The 23,478-nt window shown below is 38.5% G+C and overlaps 2 protein-coding genes and 1 pseudogene across 3 annotated transcripts; 1 reads left to right on the forward strand and 2 right to left on the reverse strand.

Annotated features, from left to right (window-relative positions):
• The first annotated feature begins 10,540 nt into the window (after nucleotides 1-10,540).
• LOC110048957 (uncharacterized) lies at nucleotides 10,541-11,769 on the forward strand (annotated as a pseudogene).
• A 2,798-nt stretch (nucleotides 11,770-14,567) lies between these two features.
• On the reverse strand, nucleotides 14,568-16,023 carry LOC149101136 (histamine H2 receptor-like). Its single transcript, XM_089276317.1, has one exon. It carries the CDS (start codon nucleotides 15,948-15,950, stop codon nucleotides 14,901-14,903), a length of 1,050 nt encoding a protein of 349 aa, XP_089132443.1. The 5' UTR covers nucleotides 15,951-16,023; the 3' UTR covers nucleotides 14,568-14,900.
• A 2,396-nt stretch (nucleotides 16,024-18,419) lies between these two features.
• Nucleotides 18,420-21,860, reverse strand: LOC149101137 (melanocyte-stimulating hormone receptor-like). 2 transcript variants are annotated; one of them, XM_089276443.1, is made up of 2 exons: nucleotides 21,785-21,860; nucleotides 18,420-20,016 (listed from the first exon to the last, which is right to left on the reverse strand). In XM_089276443.1, exon 2 carries the CDS (start codon nucleotides 19,903-19,905, stop codon nucleotides 18,982-18,984), a length of 924 nt encoding a protein of 307 aa, XP_089132569.1. In that variant the 5' UTR covers nucleotides 19,906-20,016; nucleotides 21,785-21,860; the 3' UTR covers nucleotides 18,420-18,981. The 2 variants fall into 2 exon arrangements, with proteins under 2 accessions (XP_089132569.1, XP_089132570.1); XM_089276444.1 differs by lacking the exon at nucleotides 21,785-21,860 and adding an exon at nucleotides 20,496-21,311.
• Between the last annotated feature and the right edge of the window lie 1,618 nt (nucleotides 21,861-23,478).

Consider the following 23,478-nt stretch of genomic DNA (forward strand, 5'->3'; position numbering starts at 1 on the left):
CATCCGATCCAAGAGTAGTAAATTTCTGTTAGAGATAACAATTCAAGACAAGCAGTGATCATGATAGTGAAAATTCACTATAAATGAGCTGATATCTTTAATGGACTAGTGTCCAAAGCAGGATCCAAAAAATCTTGAACATCGGTCTAACAAACGGATGACATACGCACCACCAAAAAAAGAAAATAACAAGAAAACATTAAGATATAAAGGGAACAAGCCGAACCACAAAATTATACTCTTAAAACATGGGTAGAAATCACACAATCACTCCCGCGAAATACCGCGAACATCTCTCAAATCAAGGAAAATGCCCCAACTTCAAGTCCGATTTTGACCGTTAAAACGGCGGGGCCCGCCTGGGCCCGCCGAACTTTTCTTGAAGTTCAACTCTCAAATAGGCTTTGGTAGATTGTGCTCGAAAAAAAAGCTTATTATGCTTTTAGCAGTGCTCATATTTTTTAGAAATTATGCCAAAATTATGCTACTTTCTGAAAATTATGCTCTCTGTCACCGAAGTTATGCTACTTGGATTTTAAGGAAAATAAAGATCGCCAGTAGCTTAACTCTATCAATTTTGACTTTAATGAACATTCAGACAGTCCACCTTCCAGTCTTACAGTCTTCAGCATGGCAAATACGCATGTGCGCACCTCGAAAAGCCAAATGATATCCAAATCAACCATTTCTGGGTTCTGAATCCGGGTCAGAAAGTTACTTGTATATACTTGTTTTAGACGCCATCCAGGCAAAGCCCTCAGTTTAGTATAAAGACAACTATGCATGTTGTTAATCTCTCTGTTATCGGTTATTGTACTGAAGCATTACACAAGCCTGTAAATAGTCCACGAGAGCATGCTCTTGTGAATCATTGAACGATGAGTTAAGAATAGAGAATACTCGTTCAGCGGCTGCAGAGTCTAGAGATTGAAGCTCTCGGTACGGCACTGGGAGTGCTGGAAGTGCTGGGAGTGGAATCAGTGGATGTACTCGAGGACGACGCCATCTTTGATCTAAGGCCTGAGGGGCCGAGCCGCCGAGCCATAAGCGTGGTGGCCTGAGGAGAGTCTCAGCCTCTCAGATATGTACGGGGTGACTTAGCTAGAGTCTTCCAGACCTCGATATTTTCCAATAACAATACAGAAGTAAAGTACAAACTGAATTATTCTAGAACTATGATGGGTTTTTTTTTTGTTTTCAAGGCATAAAAGCTCGGATTATGCTAGCAGTGCTAAACTGAAATAAAAGCTTTAAATTATGCTCGTTTTTCTAAATTATGCTAAAAATTATGCTAGCACAATCTACCAAAGCCTACTCTCAAACTAAAGTTTCAAGCAAAAATAATTCACAATACTGATCCCTGTTACCCCGCAAACGACCAAAAGAATATCCATGTCAAGCGCGTGTGGTAAACAAACGTTTTCAACATAGCATGATTTCCATTGACTAGTTCTGATGCAAAAATTGCTTACCTGCACTTGAGGCTTGGCAAATAACTGGTCTAGATATTACACTAGCAGCTCCTAGAAAAGGTTCGCTTGATTTTCATGGTGAGTGCAGAAATCGGTCGAGAAACGACAACCTACTCTTCATTCGCAACGAAAAATGTCCGCCATTGCTCCGGCTGAGACGTCATATAATTGGTCAAATACTGTCACGTGAACCGTGTCCAACACCACCTGAGACTACGATAAATCTTATCTTACTATTGAGTTAAAATTTGTTGAAAAAGGGGTAGCTGCATAGCGTTCCCTTTGCTTATTATTAATGAATTTTAATCAAATTGAAATAGTACCAAGCTTGTACTCACCACTTCTCTTTCGCTCCGTGGAAAAAAATACAGAACCCAACAGTTTCACTGTATAACACAACTTTGTCTGAAGTATACAAAAATATTATTTCAGGTTTATTTAGACGATGATTTCTTTAAAATGTCCATGTTTTACTCCCTAGCATCATGCGACTGTTAAGACGCACAAAAAAAGTACAAAGGATGTCAGACGTACAAAACTGAAATCCATACCAAAAATTAAATAACATGAAGATAAACGCATCAAACCAGGAGCCATAATCGGGGACGGAGACCGTAAGTCTTGGGATCTGCGCGCACCTATGATATGGGACAAATGTTCCATTTTTAGAACAAATTGCGCCATCCTGAGGTCATATATCCGCGCGGATCCACGCACATGTCGGGGGCTTTCACGTGGATGTTGTCACGTTGCGTGATCAAATGGTGAGAGTTGCGAGATTCTCTTGCAGATTTTCCCAGCGATGACAGGGAAAAAGGCAAGGAATAAGATCAAGGGCTCTTATATGTCGTTTTATGCTCTGAGCTGATGGAAAAGGTGAGTTTTTCAGGGTCGAAAACAAGACTGTGAATGAATAATATCTGCTCGCTGTGAATGAATAATATCTGCTCGCGTTAGATGAACGCGTAAGCTTTTGCGTTTGCTCAAGTGAAGAAAAGTTATGAAAGAAAACTCTTTACTCTAACATCAATTTAATTTGAGGATTCCCCAAACAATGCTTAATCATAACCAAAACCTGTTTTTGATAGTTACTTATCGTTTCTGTTTGTTTGGCGAGTTTGCAAAAGTTTTTGAGTAGCTCATTTGCATGTTGTGCAGCGCGTGCACTTTCAAGCTAGTCCGAGTCGGTGTTTTCAATTGTCAATCTTGACAAAGATTTCTTTCGTTGTCTTTTGTGCTGAGATGCTGCAACAATTTTCACCAACGCCAAAAGCCTACTAACATCATGAGTGTTTCTTCAACATAAACATGTGAAGTTTTACACTGCGAAAATTAAAATAGACAAGGAGTTTTGATAACTCGATCAACAAAATCGAAATCGTTATTCGAAGTTGATTAAAGAAAGCGTCATCGTAACTTTGCTGATTATTTCTGCTTTATTCGCATATTTTCAGCTTAGCTTTTAATATGTTCTCAAACATTTATCAATCTTAAACATATTCAAAAACTATAGAGTTATTGTTTGAGTTCGATATACGCTTTCACACGAAAGTGCGGCGGAAGTACAATTTGTCATGTTTACTGACTGTACAAAACAAGCGTCAGCGGGCGCTCTCATTCATGGTCATTCATCGAAAACAGAGAATTTACTGAATTTTTACACGAATAAAATTGAGCAGTATCTACGGACGTAAAGTTATTGGGCCTTGATGAAACATCAAGTATTGCTTGCAATTCAGGCGAAACGCAAACCAGCAATTATTTTGTTTTACTTTTCGGTCGCGAGAGACTGGCAAATTCCTCGCAAACGTGTGGCAAGAGGAGCGCGGAAACTATGAAGTCCTGACGCTCTGCCATGTCTAAATATATCCAGCTAGTTGTTTGCTGTGTAATGGAAAAGCTGTTAATCTTCAACATATGTGAAATTTAAAGTGGAGTAATGTACAGCTCATGTAAAAGAAGCATCCGTTGGAACACAACTTGGTCAGCGATATATATCTAAGCTGAAAGCGGAACATACCTAAATTCCACACTGTCTTACTTCACTCAACCTGGAGCAGCTTACGACGAAAATACTTAAGAAAAATTCCAACAGACGTAAACGCGTTGAGTTGTGGGCCAAAAACATGAAAAATTTCGGGAATTTCGGACGCCATTCCCCCCGCGCGACATCCGCAAAAATCCTCGCAGCATGTACGGGCGTGTGCCGCAGGCGATGGCGCAATTTGTTCTAAAAATAGAATTATTGTCCCATATCATGGGGACAACCCCAATACTAGAAATGGCGCGCGCTTACGGTCTCCGTCCCCGATTATGGCTCCTGATCAAACTTAAAATTCCTTGAGGAAAGTAGATGAGCAAAGTTGTAGTCACAGACACTGATTAACGCGCAAAACTGAAAGCTACAGCTGACGACAAATGCACTTGTGTGACAATGATGACTGACTAATGTAGAATTGCAAAGTTAAACTGAAAGAAAACAAACGAGGAAAACTAAACAAACTTGACAAGACCACACGGGAAGATCAACCAACAAAACTGACAGTCGTCGATGATGGACGTTTCAAGTATAAATTCTACACTGAAAATTCAAACCCTTCCTGGCTCTATTTGCACAACACGTATTTACTCTGAATACAGATAGTGACCAAAGCTAATTACTTTTCTAACCTATATGTGCAATGTGAGAATGAGAATGAGATCTCACTCGATCTGCGTCAGGAACAGGGGTCCCCCCCTAGAAAGGACAAAAGTACGTTAGTGCTTAATTAAATAATATTCTCAGTAAACTCACAGTAAAACCATCTAACGAGAGACTCGAAAAGACGATATCTCATATCTCTTTTCTTAACTGACTGTCTTTACCGTTTCTTGAGATGTCAAAATCCGAATGAAGGCAAATTCAATCTGGGTCAGCAAAAGGAATCTTCCTTTAAAAGGAAAACAACGCATTAGTGCTGTTTTAGTTTTTTCAATGTACAGTGACGACATAAAAACAATGATTTCTACACGATATCTAACTTTTTCTACACTGTATTGCTCAGTCACGTTGCGCTTTTTTGAATTGCTTACTTCAAACTTAAAAATTCAAAAACAATGCATGCTAGTTCATTGTAACTGACGATAATGGAGAGACTCTTCGGAATGTTTTGAAAGGTGAATACTGTCATTTTCAGTCTGCATTTTGTATACAAAAAATGACAGAGCTAAAATTGGCGGAATATTATTAGAATTCCCAAACATGAATATTACAATTAAAAGCCGTACGCGTTGAATGATTGTTATTCACAGTCAAACATTATTGTTGATTATCACTGACAATTTTATTGTTTATTGAGTCAAAACATTTTGTTGTAAAGTAACCAATAACACAGTCAACTATGGACACAAAGGTTATTTAGATTTAGTCACGACAGAGTTAGGTGACTAAGACCAAGGAAAGCGAAAATTAAGGTTCTACTCACCACTTCACTTCTGTTCAGAGTATGAAAAAGTACAAACGTAACAGGTATGTCCACGAGAGAAACGTTCCCTGCAAGAAAAAGCAACAAAGGTTCGTTCGGTTTTGCTTTATATCGTGTTTTAACCTTTAACTACAAGCAGCTAAACTAAAAATGCGTTGCTAGACGTTGGCAAGAAAGAACTCTAATTCCCTTATTTTTACTTTGTCAGTTCAATGAGTCAAAGGATAATATTTAGTTCAGAATGTTTAGTTCAGCTGGAACATATATAAGACTGAATTTAATTTCCACTCCAGTATATTATATTGTGTAATGCTTACAAGGCTTGTCGAATTTGCCGAGTTTATAATTTGATCTTGAGCACTTACAATTTACTTATATTAAAAATTGCCGTCCATCTAAACTGGGAGAGATTATCTTAATTATACAACAATTCTTTGGGACAAAACTTTGCGTTTAACTTTCTGTACACCTACCTTTCCAAAAAGGCTTTAACAGTCTGAAAATCTTTTCGAAATTTAAATTGAACTCAGAATGAAATTCAAAGTTGTAGTCTGCATCAGCTGAAATGAAATCTTGACAAAAAATAGCAATGGCACGAGGAATATCACACTTTCGAACCGTGGGATAAGTTTTCAATTTCGACTGGCGATAAAATATATTTTTATATACATCACAAAATCGACACGTTTCATTTGTGTTTCACTTTTATATCGCAATTCAAATTACAAAACATGACCTGGGTACATGTTTGTTTTCTTAACATCGACTGCACCCACTTGTATGAGAAAGAGAACAAGAACGCTAAGTGGTTTATCTCTAATGTAAGACTATTTCCATGGCAATCTCTCTCAAGTTATTTTTAGCTCACTTTCAGTTCCATAAATTCCAGCCTTACACGCTTTTTCATTCTCCACGAAAACATCTACGCAACACGCGTGGTAAGATTAACCGCGGGAGAACTACGGACGTGCAAGCGCGGGGGCGAGGGAGCGGAGGGTGGGGGCGAAGGGTGGGGGCGGTGGGTGGGGGAAGGGTGCTCGCCAACCCCAATAAGGTTTTTTTTAAATTTTTGAAAATACGATTTACCGTAAGGAGCAGAAACTTTCGATGGCTGTTCATTCATCCTCTGCGAACATTTTTATAAGTCAATCGTGTGTGCATCATTTCTGACGTTGCCATGACAACCGCAAATTTCATGTAGGGTTAGAGTTTTTAGTAAGAAACAGATTTCAATTTTTAGAGTTAGTCTTCCAATGATAAATTTTAGACGGGAAATTAATTTGTGATCACGCCACCGATAATTTTTTTTCCAACTCGTGGAGTCGTTTACCAGAAGGAAAGGAAGCTTACAGGAGCTTTAACCCCATTCTCTTCAAAAATTTTTAGCCAAATCAATTGTCACATAATATGATATTTATCAAACTCGAACGTCCGGTCCTCTGTTTTCCTGTTTTCACCGAGCGGTGAGGTTAATTCAGTAAAACCGAGGTTTGTGGTTTCCCCGTAAACTAGTTAAGTGTCATTGTCAGAGAAAAGAGGGCGGTACCAAAACATCGAGGTCGCTTATTTACCTTCATCTTTTCACAGTATAAAAGCTATCCGAAAAGATTAACAACAATGACATTTGCCGAGGTAGGCATTCGTTTTTTCTTCGAGATATCACCACATCATGATATTCGCCTCTCAAGCGGTCTAAAATGACCGAAATTTCGGGCAACTTTAGGTGAGTCTAAAAGATACTTCGTACAAATTCCAGAAACTCTAATTTTCGTGCGATGATATTTGTCCCCTTATTAGTTGATTGAGAAATACTAGAGGTCTTTCGCTTTAATTCTACGCTTTTCACGAGGTTCCAAATATCGCTGCCGAATCGTTAATGAGCGTGACCCAAATTTTAGCCATTTTCAGCGAGTCGTTTTTTAAAAGTGCGGCAGTTTATTTCCACAGAAACACATTTTTGTGATAGTATTTTGCATTGCTATCAATATCCAGTTTAGTTAAAATTGGTATCTACAGGCAAATCGGAGTAACCGCTCTCGGAAAGTCCAAAAATAAAATCATTAGTCAGAAATATTTCCCGCCAAATTTTTAGCCAAGAATATCACCTTATACCAACTTTCTGCGATTGTTACCCATGATTTACTGAAAGATCCGCAAAAAAATAGTTAAGTGGACCGCAGAATAGAATATTTAAGCTGTGACATCGTTATTAACCTATGTAAACTTTCCAAACTCGCCAAATCCTTACCATTATTTAGGCTAAAATTTTCCCGCGAAAATTCTTTTTTTAACGTCAGGCTGCATGGAAAAACAGATCCTCACTTCGCTGGTCTTTTTTACCGTTTAGTAGAACAAACTGCAAGTTAATAGTGAGCGAAGCTTTCCCTGAATTTAACTTTGGGACTTCTGCAAACCCCTTGTTTACGTCGATTTCTACTTTTTTCGGAAGACGTGACGCGTTACAGATTCAAAGGTTAGACGACAGGACTTCGAAATGTCGATCTTATCTAAAGGTCTCTCTTTGGTTTTGAAAACATTAGCTCTTCTTTCGGATCAGAAAAATCGCCAAGCATTGCAGGAAGCGGGTCAGTTTTTCTTCAATTATTAAGCCCTGGCCAAACGGAGTCGCAAGTAGACGCAAGTTGAGAACTTGCGTCTACTTGCGACTCCGTTTGGCCAGGTCTTGCGTGCACTTGCGTTGACTTGCGATGACTTGCGCTCACTTTGGTGGAGATCAAATTTGCACGCAAGTCGACGCAAGTTTTTCACCGTTTGGCTACCCGATCCAAGTCAACGCAATTTACACGTATTGAGATGGTTATTCATTTCTTTTTTTTTTTTACATTCCAGTCGTCTGTCCTTTATGATCCTTTCGTAGGCCGGAGAGTAGGGAGGTTTTGTCGTAATCTGTGTTTCATTGATTGCATTGGGCTGCGCCTAATAGACACCACCTCTGACGTCTTTCCTCGACCATCTCGTTGGCACTCTAAAGCCCTGGTCGAACAGACTCGCAAGTAGTCGCAAGTAGCCACAAGTTAAACTTGCGTAGAGACTTGCGTTGGGTGGCCAAACGGACTCGCAAGTTTCCTCGCAAGTACACGCAGGTCGCAAAAAAACTCATTTCAAGGCAGACATATCCTGTATTTCATTGGCTAATAATAGGTTAATGGACGTCACTCAACTTGCGTTGACTTGGATCGGGTAGCCAAACGGTGAAAAACTTGCGTCGACTTGCGTGCAATAACAATGCGAAATACTATCACAAAAATGTGTTTCTGTGGAAATAAACTGCCGCACTTTTGAAAAACGACTCGCTGAAAATGGCTAAAATTTGGGTCACGCTCATTAACGATTCGGCGGCGATATTTAGAACCTCGTGAAAACCGTAGAATTAAAGCGAAAGACCTCTAGTACTTCTCAATCAACTAATAAGGGGACAAATATCATCGCACGAAAATTAGAGTTTCTGGAATTTGTACGAAGTATCTTTTTGGCTCACTTACAGTTGCCCGAAATTTCGGCCATTTTAGACTGCTTGAGAGGCGAATATCATGATGTGGTGATATCTCGAAGAAAAACGAACGCCTACCTCGGCAAATGTCATTGTTGTTAATCTTTTCGGATAGCTTTTATACTGTGAAAAGATGAAGGTAAACAGCCGACCTCGATGTTTTGGTACTGCCCTCTTTTCTCTGACAATGTCACTTAACTGTTTGGACTGTTGTAGACGAGGTAGCCACAGCATGTAGAGTGGACATACCACTACATGAACGTAAATCCCTGGCCAAACGGACTCGAAATTGAGAACTTGGGTCTACTTGCGACTCTCTTTGGCCAGGCCTTGCTCGCACTTGCGTTGACTTGCGATGACTTGCGCTCACTTTGGCCAAGATCAAATTTGCCCGCAAGTCGACGCTAGTTTTTCACCGTTTCGCTACACAACCCAAGTCAACAGAAGTTGAGCGACGTCCATTCGTTGTTATAGCAACCTATTAGCCAATGAAATGCAGGATATGTAGCTTGGAAATGTGTTTTTTTGTGTGACTTGCGTGTACTGGCAAGGAAACTTGCCAACGGAAATCTCCCCGAAAGTTCAACTTGAGGCTACTTGCGACTACTCGCGAGTCCTTTTGGCCAGGGCTTAAAGAGTAAAGTCAAAATGATCGGCGTGTCGCCGAAAAGGTCCAATGCTTGCCATTTTCACTGATTATTTCCACAAACAAGCGTGAAAAACGGGAAATGACGTCATCCATATCCTTACAAGTGAGGATATGGAAAATACGCCACAAGGTTCCCGGACGTCGTTTCGTATGAATTTTGCGAGTGATGTATTTTCCAGTTCAGCACTCGTGTTTAATAAATCACTATACAACAGTGACACCAAGAATTCTGCTATATACAGCAATAACGTGAAGAGTGCTTCCAAGTAAATACAATAATAACAAAAAGGGGAGTGCTTTACGATAGCATGTTTATACAAATTATTCAGTCAAAACTTAAATACTGACTTACTATAAGTTAGCAACCAGTTCAATAAATTTTTACAATTATCGTCGAAGCAAGTAGATCGACAACGGCTCAATTTTGAATAGATACGGTACAGGTAAATGCATTTCGGATAAACTCTACAGACGGCAATAAACTCTACATTCCGACGGAAATAAATCTGTTGTTTTTGCTAACTTTAAAGACATGGTGGAGCAAGCAGAATTTGTCTTGTCTTCCATATTATCGAAAATTTCATTAACCTGAAGTAATCCACCAGTCAGTTTCTGCAGTGCTCGTAGACCCTTTGTTTCTCAAACTCATTAATAATTCATTAACTTAAAACAACGAAAAATTAATCACAACCGTGAAGGAGATTTGGATAGCCGATCTTAATTAGCATAGATTTTGAAGATTTCACTTCTCCGTTTACTCCTTAGTTTTTGTTTCGATTGAGAAGATATATCAAACACTCGAGACAGTGTTTCATTGGCTATCCAAACACCTCGAGTGTCGACAAAAATACCGTCCGCAGCACGTCGTATTTTCAACTCTCTTCGCGGTGCTTGGATAGCCCGATAAGACACTGTCTCTCGTGTTTGATATATTACATAAATGGCGCCGAAATTTGAATAACAATACTTATACATTCTAAGCCTCGCATTCATGTAAAAAATCCTTTGTCTGAAAACTTGAGTACGAGGCTGAGAGTGTGCAAAGTATTGTTATTCAAATTTAGGCCTCTTTTATGCAAACGGTCTATGTCCTCACGAAAAATACGTTTAAATCCCTTATCCCTTATCCCTCATTTTCTCTTGATTTTTACCAAGTAATAACATTGAGGCGTCTTAATCTTCTTCCTCTAATCTTTTTACTACTGGAAAAAAGGTGACCTAGGTGATTAAAAATCGGTTTATTTTCAAAACAAAAATATGCGATATTTAGAGAAAAATTCGAACTATTTAGAAAACATTTTGTGATATTTAGAAATTTTTTGAGAATTTCCTGAAAGGTGTCTAGGCGATTTTACGTGATATTTGTGGAGAGGCCATTTAAGCTCCCACTTTTTTAATTTAGCGCGCGCGTGAAGTCGGGCGTTTCGTAGTCCAAACGTCACGTATGACTAATTATGGCGTGGCGAGAATTAAATACAGCGCATTTAGTGTCGAGAATAGCCAGTCTTTTCAGCTCGCTTGTAGAAGAAAGAGAATAGTTGCTATTGTAAAGCTTTTAAGAAATCGACTTCTATGGATTAAGCAGGTAAGACGACCGCACTGAAAGTTACACATGCTCAAACTGAATTTTTTTTGCGACCTTAGCTTTTCAGCTGAAGAAAAGAAAACTTGCTGTTAGAACAAAAAGAGCGAACAAGGTCTTTTCCTTAGCTCGTAAAAGTAGACCAACTGCTCAATGCAGCTGAAATAAAGACAAAACAAACTTTTTGGGAACAATTTTGTAGACTCTGGAAGCTTCTGTGATTAAAACACATAATTCATTTTTTTTTCATTTGTATCAAAAATTTAGTTTATCAATACTAGGGGCTTGAAGGAATTCTTTCAATTTTCTTGTATTTTCTTCTCTAGTGCCCATTCGTCATAACTTGGATCGAAGATATCGACTACATGTGCCCTTGGCTGATGAATAATCTGCGAGCAGTGGCGCAAGGAGTGAATACTTTAAAGAATTGCCGAGCAGTGCGCATGCTCAGACAAATCAAGGAATCAATCGTAAACCACCCAGTCTTCTCGCTCTTCCTGGCTATCCTAGTTAGCCTTGTTTTTCTGCCACTCCTCTTGTTCCTCATCTTTGTATCAAGCTCATTCGTGGTAGTGTCAGTAAGTGCGCTAACAGTCCTTGGGGGAACATTTGTGGTGGCTTTGTCCTCATTCCTCGTGATTCTTTCCCCAGCACTGGTGTTTGGAGGCGTAAAGGCAGTACTTGTTTACCTTATATTCTCTTTCATCGTGAAGATGCTGCAAATCATTAAGAGATTGAAGTACAAGTACTTTGCCGCTTCCCGGCGTTTAAGACATCTTCGTCGTTCTTTGTCGGAGAGAATCAGTAACATTTGTTGACTCACAGGTCGGCCCGGCACGCTGTCAGGCAGAATGCGAACATCTCTTATCCCGGCTCTTAATGAAGAACCGTTCAGGGAGGAAGAGTCCCTGAGCGGTCAATTCCCGTACCTCAGTTACTATTATGATAAAATTCCGAGACACAAAAGTCCTTCCGATGTGAAGCATAGTAACTCACGTGGAGTAATAACCCCTTCAACACCACCGCCCCCCTCTCCTAAACAAAAAAAATTTAAATAAAAAGCAAAACAAGACAAAAAAAAACAAAAAAAACTACGGACAAGCTTTATTCTATAACACTGCAAGGTATTTTTTTTTCGGAATTTTAGGATATTTTTTCTTGATTGTAAAGTTCCAAAATGTAAAGGTTATTTGTATACACAGCGCATTAAACCTCACCCTTGTATGTTTAGTCCTGCGTTTTGTTGTTGTTGTTGTTGTTGTTGTTGTTATTGTTGTTGTTGTTTCTTTGTTTGTTTGTTCGTTTTTTTTTTTTTATTATTATTTGACGACCATAGAATTTGCTCTGTTTTTACTCTTCGGTTTTTCATGTCGTCTTTAAGCAGCGTTCACACTACGCCGGAGAAATTGTGAAAACGCAGCTTTCTTTCTACGGTTAGGCCTACTGTCCACACTAATCCGTCACGAAAACAGGGCTTTTCGAAAACGTTCTTCAAACCGGAAGAATTTGAAAACGTCGGCTTTTCGTTCGTAACATTCGTAACGAGATTTACAAGTCTCGCAGGATGTTAGCCTGCGAACAGGCTCCCGGTGAGCCCGAACGAAGCCCCGATCGCTTAGCTTTGCTAGCTCTCCGAATTCTTCTGTTTCGTGCTCGCCGAAATTTTTTTCCGTCCTCGCCGGGAGCCTGTTCGCAGGTTAGCAGGATGTCATCGAATATCTGCCGACTATTGACGCACCCGCTACAGACATGGCTACCATTCACGACGTTCTAGTGCAGTCGATCAAGATCAAGAATATGTTCAAGTTGAAGAGTATCGTTCTCGTCTTTGACCAAGGACTCTATGCAAAGGTAACTGAATCCCAGTGGAAACAAAGTGAGAGATTCAAAAATATCGTGCTTGGGATAGGAGTATTCCACACAGCCTGCATCCTGTTGACCATTATTGACAAGCGCTTCCAGGATGCCCGCTTGAGAGACCTATCCGTCGAATCTGGTGTGATAGCAGAAGTTTCTGAGGCCGGGTTAGACTCCATAAGATCATGTATGAAGCCCTCATGAGACTGGCGTAGCAAGGATTCGGGGCCTGGATAGAGGAGAATCACTAGGAATCCAAGACTACTGTTGATAGCTTCTTCAGTGAGATTGTCGATTTGTATGATGATATCTGCGAAAGGCATTTCCAGAAGCTTATGACCAGTTCTTGTAGTGTCGATTTCGTCAAGCGTTTTGACAAGTACATGGAGATCCTCTGGCATGAGAATGGCAAGCTATCCGAGTTCTGGTTATCTTACCTGGATATGGTAAAGATTCTCTCAAGACTTCTAAGAACATTGAAGGAAGGCAACTGGGAACTACATGTTTCAACAATAAGGAACATGATCGATCCCATGGTGCTTTGCATACCGCAATGTAAATTATGCAAGATATTTATCCTCCTATCTTTCAGAAATGTGTCGCCTTGGAGAAGGGCATCAAGATGTTCTGTTCTTGTGCAAGATCGTGTAAGCTACCCAGGAAGATGAGGAGGAGGAGGATAAAAAAGATTAAGGCATTTTAAATGTCAGTAAAAGGAATCCGTAAAGCTAGATGAACATTGTTGAGTAAATTATGAAATCATTACTCCACCTCGTGAATTATCTTTTTAAGGCAATATTTTCCAACTATATCTATACATTTTTGTGCTTCTCCAGCTTAAGAAAGCTTTTTCAACTAATTGTACGCATGCATGTTTAACTACATAATAAGGTACAATACCTTCAATTTGTAAACACTTTTGCCACATTTTACTTTAGTATAAAGGTGTTTTTAACGTGGAAGAAGGTAGATCCAAGATGGCGGATCCAAGATCAGCTGTCTTGGTCACAATCACTTATGTATGTCCTGCTTCCTTTTAAAGAAAATTCTGCGAGACCCCCTTTTTTTAAAAAATACTTAAGAGTTATATTTTAAAATTTAACTATTTGTCAAGCGTGGCAATGGAGACAAAATCCTTTTAAAATCTCGTGTAAGTTTTAACTAAGTGGTTTAAAAACTGATCTGATAGAAACGTTCATCATTGTCACGTAAAAAAATACCCTTAACGTATGTATAATAAGTTTTCGGCGAAGCCAATGGAAGAAATGAGCTAAGAAGAGCTTAATTGATGTGTACCTCAATAATTTTCACACGTCCGCGAGGAAAAAGGAAGGACGTTTCTACAAAAGCATTTCAGTCACGTTGACACGGTGATTGACCGCTTTCTTCGGTCGCACCGCACATTAATAAGACCTTTTCAATAATCACTGACCCTGCTTTTACTGGGGGTCATAATATAAAGTATTAGAGCATTTGTAAAAGACCTGAGGAACACGGGGAACATTGCCATAGTCCATAAGAGACCCATTTCTACTGATCAAATAAAGAAACTGTTCGACATCGGCGTGCTCGGACCGGTCGAGAGGAAAAATCCGGTCTCCTTTTTGGAAGACGACGACGAGAGAATCAACGCCAGCTAAAGCGCTGGCCCTTGTGAAAAACTCCTCAAGGTGTTGAGTATTTTGAGTTGAACCGAAGTCGGCTCGGTTCTTTACCAGCCATGAAAAACCATCAGGGTGGCCTCACAGGTTCTGAAGTTGAAGCCAAGTATACAAGCGTACATAAAGAATTTAATAATGAAATTTAATGAAAAAATTATCCCATTCGAGCTTGTTGGATATATGATTGTTATAGCCAACTCATATCCAATGAATGATTGTCAATTATTTGTGATAAAGGGAAAAATAAAGTCCAAGCCGCTGCAACTGAAAGGAACAAATGAGTGTTTTTATAATATCCACCATCATTAACAAAGTTCAAAAAATTTCTCGCGTATACAATTTATATCATTTTAACACATTCACAGAATACATTCAGGTTTACGCTTACAATGAAAATTGTTCTAAAATTTTGACTTGTATCGATATCTCTTTCACTTCTCTCTCGATCCTACGACATGTTCCATACAATAGGTACCATACTAAATGTACTGCTCTAATTTGAATTCTATAATTCTTTCCGCCATAGATCGGACATGATCTTATGGCCGACTGACTGAAACTTTCGATTCCAAAATGTTTAGAAAAACAGGCTACATAACAAATGTCTTTACAGAAATGTTCATATATTTGTAGCGGCCTCAGTGTTCACACTGTAATGTCATAATATTAATAACTTGTCCATAGTCAAATGTCTCATTCCCTTATCACACATCATCTCGGCTCGTCCTAATATTTTGTACTTGTTCAACATTAGCTATGACTCCAATCTGCCTTGGTCCAAACATTTTCCTTTCAACTTCCTCAGCTTGTGCAACGGTTTTTCTCGACAGCAACTGAATGAAGGCTACGCGAAAATATCTTATTCTAACAGAGTAAATTAACGGATTAAATAACGAATTCAGTACTGGTATCAAAGCAATAAGATAAATAGCAGTTTCTCCTCCATTTGCTGGGTTCCTGTTGGTAGTGGAAGCCAAAATAGCGAAAAAAATATTTATTGGAATATAGCAAAGAAAAGAAGCCAGTAGAACAACAGTTGTCGTGTAGAAAGCTTTCTTGCTTTTCAGTAACTTCTCCTTCGCTTCTAAGGAAATTTGGTTAGCAGCAATTTGTTTCTCGCTGCGGCGGACCTCCTTGTACACAACACAATTAAAATAAATCATTGCGGGGAAATAGAGCAAAAGTGGCCCGACTATAAACACAACAAAGTTACTTGAAAAATCTGTGTTAGTTTTGAAGACGTCTTGCATGGGAAGCAATAGGGCTATAACCCACGCCAGACCAGAGGCTATGATGATATGAACTTCAGTCACCTGGTTCTCATACGTGAAGGGGTGTCTAACCGCGACATAACGCTCTGCACTCAACAAAATTAAATGACAAACTGATGCCGTCAGAAATTTGCCAGTGAGAGTCACTGATAGTTTGTCTAGGTTGCAGAATATGTTTCCTTGACCACTGAGAAGATAACTTCCGTGTATGATATGAAAAGGCTGAACAAGTAGTCCCACCACGAGGTCAGTTGTGGCTAAACAGGCGAGTGCTATGTTAGATTTAGTGCGAAGCTGTCGTTTGGTTTTCACTGCAACCATCACCAGGATGTTGAGCAAAATTATGAAAGGACAGGTGAAAGAGTTCACGACCATTCTGGCGATGAATACAGCGCGAACATCGGAAGAAATATTTTCGGCATTTATAGGAAGAAATGCGAGACCACAACTAATTATTGTGCGGTTGATAGTGGTGAAATTCATCTTCCTTCGACTGACTGAGTGTGTAATAATTTCCTTGCTTCGTGTTTTCAGATCGCTTACCTTTCTTACTTCCCCTCTCAAATGAGTTCAGTCCTTGATTTCCTTTATAGTCTGATTACAGCAGGTGATGCTCATTCATTCATGTTAATCCGGGATAATACTAAACTTACGTACTCTAATACCAAATCACTTTATTACAATTCAGCTAAAATTTTCATTACATTAGCATACTATTCTTATCTAAAATGCCAGGTACGTCCTAATTTTAAATGCACATAGCCGGGTTTTAAAATTTTGAGAGCTTAAGATTTTAAGGTATTCAGTAAAGATAACGTTGAATTCCAAAGAAAATGTGAAATAATGTTTTCAAAAACACCAAGTATCATTATAAGAGGACTTGAGACCGGTAAGTGCACTACTGTCGGAAATCCAGTAATTTACCGTAATTGACTATTCTATTATTAGCTTCCGTTTTTTTTTCATTGCAAAAATGGCAAATAATAATGTTCTCAATTGTTAATTTTGCTAATGGTCATGAGACATGTTTCAAGTTCTGTTTCATCCCAACCAACTTAGCGGTTTCGAAAAAAAAAAACTTATTATTTATATATGGAAATATATATATATTTTTTGAACTTTGTTTTGGCTTTAGCTATTTTCTACCTTTTGTTTTGGTGCTGAGTACCGCAGTGTCGGTCTCTAGCGATCTGTTGCAATTGTGCCGAATCCTTGTTTTATTTATTTTGATGGCGCGCCTGTTTCCCTTTGAGAGTTACGAAACATCCATCTGTGTTAATGTCTCTCTTGGGGCCGTAGGATGAAATAGCAACGTCAAAAACAAAAACAAAAACTAAACGAATCGTAATTACCAATGCCAAAATTAATATACACCCTTTCGTAATCGAGCAAGCTTTACGTGGCACGTTAGAACTCACCGAGTAAGAACCCTTTGTGTTTCGTTGGAAAGCAGAGTTTCTTTGACGAAGCTGCTGTATTACTACATTATTACTACATTATTAGGTTTGGCTTTTATTAATGAGGTGTAAGCCTTACCATAATTGTTTGTTAATTAACGTAAAGAGCTTGTGTAACGAAATCCACACAGACATCGGTGCTAGCAAGGTAACCTAGTAACAGTTTTGATTGTGGATGAAGAGAGATGACACTTTTGGAAGAACAATGATGATCAGAACATTTCCCAGAAGCGCGGTGATGGAAAGAAGAATATTAATTGCTGAAAAAAATTATCTTTAGCTTTGGCTCAGTAAGAGCGGTCAAGTAATAAAACTCTTCAGTTGTAGTTTGGTTTTTAATTTCAGTTAAGTTCTGCATTTTTTTCTCGACAATGATTGTTACTACTGTCTTCTTTCTAGACAAACAAGATCAATTGTGAACTAAGATTGTTCCGCCTGGTCCAGTAATGATTGAAAACCTCCAGAGTCATAAACGTAAGAAATCAATTTTAAGCTTGGCAAAATCTTTGAATAACTAACTAACTACCTACCTACCTACCTACCTACCTATCTACCTACCTAACTACCTAACTAACTAACTAACTAACTAACTAACTAACTAACTAACTAACTAACTAACTAACTAACTAACTAACTAACCAACTAAATAAAACGATAAATATGAATAAACATCTAAATGCTTGTTGTGATGGTGAGAATTTCCTATAGTCTGCACTTACTTTGTCCTCGGACTTTTAAGATTTTGGCTTTTTTACGCTCTACCCGCTGATTTGTCTCCAAAAGTATTGACTCAACAGCAATCAAACTGGCATGGCATCTAAAGCATCCAAATGTGGCTATTTTAGTGATAATTACGTGTCAATCTTGAAGTCACATTTTATACTTATACGTCATATTTCAAATTGACCATCTTGGATTTCAAACATTATTTAAATAAGTTGCAACAGCTCCAATTGTTTTCAAAACTGTAAAAAATTTGAAATGTAATCTTTGTAACATCCAAAATGAATCAAGAATAGAGATCTAACCTCAAGAAAACCGCGAAAGTGTAATAAAAAAAGCTCTTTGAGAACTTGGTTGCCATAGAAATGGCACGTCATGCGACCAAACGTTTGACAGATATGTACAAAAAATGTTCCCTGATAAATTTAGGAAAATTGACAAAATTCAACCATAATATCTCTTGAATGCTCTTTAAGTTGAAAAAGTTTGAAATAAGCGCGCGTGCATTTTTTCCTTTTTTTCCTTTGTCTTCCACCAAAGGTCAAAGAGGGCTTACCCTTGTACGTACATGCAAACTCATAACCCCATACGGAGGAGGAAGGGGAGGTGGTTGGACCCCAGCATTTTGTCGTTGAGGTGCGCTATTTTGAAACGTTTTACCCTTAATATAGAGAACCTGTCTCTGTCGCCTACAAGATGATGTTAGTATTATGGTATACCTGTGAAAAAACGCTGCTGGGGGCCCAGTGACGTAATCCAACATGGCAGAAACTTTTAGATTTTTCCCTTTTTTCCATCGTAATTTTTGTATTTTGGCGTAAAACTTATAGCTCTGACAGCTTCCAATATTACATTATAATAACCATTAACTTTCTCGTAGCTCACGTACACACCTCACTTGTCCTTGGAAATCCCCTTAATGTGCGAGCCGATTTTCACCACATTCTCAGCAAATATGTCTCAAAGATAAACGAACGCCTACTTAAATGGACAAGTGCCTAGAGAAAATCCTGTTGACAAAGTTTTAAAGAGCCCGAGGGTGGAGTGGGGGCAGCAACCACTTACACAACTTACAATACTAACATTGCCGGCTTACAATTCATTAATATCTCGCTTTACTTACAAATAATATCTTGTAATGTTTAAGGTTAACTAACTTTACATACTTTGCTATATCATCTTGGCTAAATATTAAAACATAGTGATAACTGGTAACTGTATTTGGAGCAGTTTTGTTAACAGTGAAAAAAAATGCTCGTTTGGTAAGTAATGTTTTCTTGACTAATAAGTGACTCTTGATGGCAATCAGCCATACCGCTAGGGTTTCGAGACCACTAACCAGGGAAACAGTTCACCTCCTTGATCGTGTCCTTCACTGCTCGCCTCACGTCTTTCAGTTTCCAACAGTACAGAAATGGATTCAACGTGGAGTTCAACAAAAGAAGAGTGATCGTTACAGCATGAGCTTGGTGAAAAGTTGGTGAGTGTAATCCAAGCACGCCACGTAAACCTGTAACAACAGCAAATGGCAGATAACAAGCAAGTAAAGTCATTTGTACCCACAAAGCGCTGGACACGGTCTTTCTGTATCGTGCTATATTCAATGGAATTCGTGCTTCGCTTTGTTGTCCTTGGGATGTATTATTATGTAATCGAGCTTGGTGACGGTGAAGGGTAAGATAAACCTTCATATAACAAAATATGAAGGTTACTAGACATGACAGCATTGTTATGGAGGTAATCGTTTCAGCTATGCGACGCTTGTAAAGCATTGTTATTGAAAAGCCAGTGCTAAAAAGCCAAAAAAACCCCACAAGGACCCATACTCGCCTCAAGGTTACCACTTGCCTGTATCTTAGCCTCAAGATCAGGGCGAGAAGTCTGTCTACACTTATTGCCGTTATTGTTAACAAAGATACCCCACAGAAAATGTAACCTATCGTATTTGAAAGTATGGTAGAATAGTAGCAAAGTTTGGAATGTTCTGGAGCGAAAATAAAGGTCACAAAAAGAGGATGTGAAATTAAGCCCACACAGAAATCGGTGCTTGCAAGGCAACCAAACAGAAGTTTTGATGGCGAGTGAAGGGAAGAGACTTTTCGAAGAGCAACAAAAATCAGAACATTCCCCATTAAAGCAATAATGGAAAGGAGAATATTCAATGCCGAAATAATTGTTCGATGTGGTTCCTTAAGGCTCTCCAAGCAACAGAACTCTTGAATTGTCGTGCAGTTTCCAATTTCAGTAAAATTCGGCATTATGTTTTGTCTCGATAATTTTCCCTTTTCTTTCTGTTATCAAAATCTTCTTATCTTCTGGGTCGTTTTTGAGGAATCCTACTTCAGATGTTATAGTTTCATCTGTCTTTCCTGAAAAAAGAGAAATTTATAGTTAAGTGTAGAAAGTAGCTCTCCTAGACAACTAACATTGAGCAGCCCTTAGTGAACGACCCAGGCATTTGCATCTCACTTCCTTATGTCATAGATCATGGATTTACATATGCCAATATGCGAGTAAGAAGAGAAAAAGGTAAGAGTTTTACTATGAGCAACAAACTATTCTTCAATCAGAACAGTGTCTTGGCTTTTCTATAATTCTGTTGCGGTTTTTGCCGTGGGCTCCTGGCCGTGGGCTAAATCGCATTTTTATGTGAGAATTACAACTGCCTTTGCGCGTCGTTTAAAGAAAGATCGATGAAATTTGGAGAAGAAATTTGGCGATAAAAGACTCGCATGAGTTCGTTGTGAAGACAAAACTCCACCCTGATAAAATATGTTGAGAATCCCGGGCTGAAAAAAACAAGTAAAGAGGAAGGATCGTTCCATGATAGCAACAAGAAGGAACTCACCGCTAGCGACAAAGGGCCAATGTTCGACCAACCTGTGGCCTTCAAAAGGTTGTAATTATAGTACTCCAGTAAACGCTCACCCAACTGAGTTTCTAACAGTTTCCGCGTTTTGTTTCAGATCGGCGTTTGATCGATTTTAGTTGCTAGTTGCGCAGTCGTTTCTTCTACGGTTTTTTTCTCTTTCGCCGAACCGGAGTGCTTTGTTACTACTCAGTTTTCCCGTGGCAGAAGCCTTTCTGTTGTGTCTCAAATTCCCATCATCGCAAATCAATAAGAATGTAAAATAGTATTTTCCAGCAAATTGCAATGGCTTATTTCTGTTAGGGCTATCTTGTTCCAAGCTTGTATTTCATGACGATATGACAGTACGATACGACGGTATGACAACTTTGACAGTTTTTTTTGGTAAGGTGTAATCAGGTTGCGATTCTTTAAGAGATAAAAACTCGGGCTTTATTTTTGACTTGATTCCTTTCCTTTAAGCGAATTAATAGGGTGTATAGATTTGGGTAAATTCTCACGAAAATTCGCTAAAACGTTCCTTGATTATTAATGTGCCGAAGTCTTTTCTTTTTTTACATTTCAAATACTTCCTTTCTTAGGCCCTCTCATGTCACGAAGATCGGCCAACTAATATTATATTCGTGTAATTCTACATTTATTTCCTCATTAGCCAAAACGAATATCGAACAAACCTCACGCACTTTTTGTAGTCGTCATTTGCTAATTATTGGCATGATTCAGCTTGTTTTATCGTATGTGAGAACACGAATCCAGGTAACTGAGTTCAGCAACCACTGTCAGTCTTGCGCCCGCTTATCAATAAATAAAGTCTTCAAAATAGTTATTTCTTTTGATTCAAAATGTGATTGGCTTTACGTTGATACAGTCCTTTTTATATAGTTTTGGTAAAAGCGAACAGGAAGTTCTTCTGAGGGTCTAAGGTAACCTTAAGATTAAGATGCAAAACATTATCTTCCCAAACTTCGTGTTTGATGACATTATTTTACTTCTCCTAGACGTTTTTGCAGCATTATATTATACTAGTAGATGAAATCTTGAGTGAGTCGACATACATTATTGATGTGGTTACCATTTTTTCCTTGATTCAGTTAACAGAACTCTCTAACTGAACTTGCAGGCTGCTGTGGAATAATTTTTAGAATATGAATACAGCACACCAAACAGAATTGAAATATGTATATGTAAATGTTTCCCACAAATTCAGGCTGTAGCACGCAATGACACTCCATAATTTACATTTCCATTTTGTTTGTTCAACTGCTTACCTAAGCGATGGGTATCTGATCTTCTGGAGGCCTCTTTCAGCAAAATACAGTCTTTTTAACTTTCACGGAAAAAAAAAAAAAATTCGCAACTGCCGCTTATTATTTTTATATTATATATTATTATTATAATTGTTATCGTAAGGTGATGTTCCATTTCCGTGAGCAAAGATGAATTGAACAAATATGTTGACCAATGTCTCCATTTTGATTATTGAAAAAGATGTCTTCTCCGAACAGAGTGCAAATAAACTTTCACTAACAGGAAATCAAACTTCCGGCCCTTGGTGGTCCTGATTACTTTAGGTTGAGACCTTTTCGTTGACATTTCCGTGGATCTATCTTGTGTGGCTTTAGAACAATGTCATCAAATGTCAGCTTGATGATTCCATTTCCGTAAGGAAGCATCAACGCATCCTTTGTAACGAACCTTGAGCTAATAGATATGTCTCCTGCGTTATCATTTTCATGCAATTATTCAGTCCAATCAAACCTATTTGTTTCGGGCAAAGATACTTGCAAGACATAGTTTCTTTGCAAAGTCGAGAAGGGAGGAAAATTGCTCTACTGGATGACATAAAGAAAGTCATCTCTATCAGCGCCAAACAAACATGACCGCCACTGGTAGTCCAGCTGTTTTAATTAAATTTCTTAGAATTGTTTTCCTAAGTGATTCAATAGCATTCATTTCAAGCATAAATCGAATTCAAATTCAGATCCAGTTTTATCTCTCAATTCAACTGTTTTTCTTATCATAATGAGACTGGTACACTGACAATAACCCTATTTCACAGCAATGAAGCACCTGCTGGTGACGGAAACGAGGTCCAATATAACTTGCATTGGTACTTTAAGGTGGCTCGATACAGTTTTTTTCTGAGGCATGCTTAGCATTTTCAATTGGCGTTTTACTAACCTTCCCTTACTCTGATCGATGTGGAAATTACACCAGTTTTTGGAAAAAAGATTGAAGTTTGGTTGAAAGTGGTTTTTGAGGTAGTTGATATTTTCATGGAAACAACAAACAACAAACAACAAACAACAAACCAAAAATATGAATATCGGTAAAACATGAATTTTGTACGAACCAAATCTGTTATCAAAAATCTGATGCCAATTTCTGAAATTATGATGTATGGCAAAGGAATATGCAAGAATAATAAAATTCTGTATGTTTGATTTCGAACAAATCGTAAAAACATTTCAAACCGTGCTTTTTGTTTAATTAAATTAAACGGACTGAAAGAAGAACGCGATTTTAATGAAATTGCCCCAAAAGACACAAAAATGTGTCTTGAAGCTAAGTTTTGTTTTGAAGCCATGAAAGGTTTGTTGGTTTGTGTTTTCCTGATCTCAAGAACGAGACTTTTTCTCAACGTCACTTCCATAATAAATTTAGAACAATTTTCGATTTTCAGCGCTTTTTGTAAAATCTTAGCAACGGCTCGATAGATTATTTTAAAACGTTAGATCTATGTGTGTAACATTCTCCCGTGATCAGTACATTTCGCTACAATACCTGAATGCAAATTTGCGGGATGTTTGTTGAAATACGGATCGAGGGGACTTTTGGCCCTTCTTTCCATGCCAGCGAAAGGACTGTTCAGAAAGAATTCCAAAGCTCTACCTTGAGTGACAAAGAACAGAAAGGTATTGGGGAAAATAATAATTTTTTTTTTTCAGGAGGAAAAGGTCTG

This window comes from Orbicella faveolata, unplaced genomic scaffold (assembly GCF_042242905.1).
Source record: "Orbicella faveolata isolate gen_17 unplaced genomic scaffold, um_ofav_v1 contig_4, whole genome shotgun sequence".
NCBI classification, from domain to species: domain Eukaryota; kingdom Metazoa; phylum Cnidaria; class Anthozoa; order Scleractinia; family Merulinidae; genus Orbicella; species Orbicella faveolata.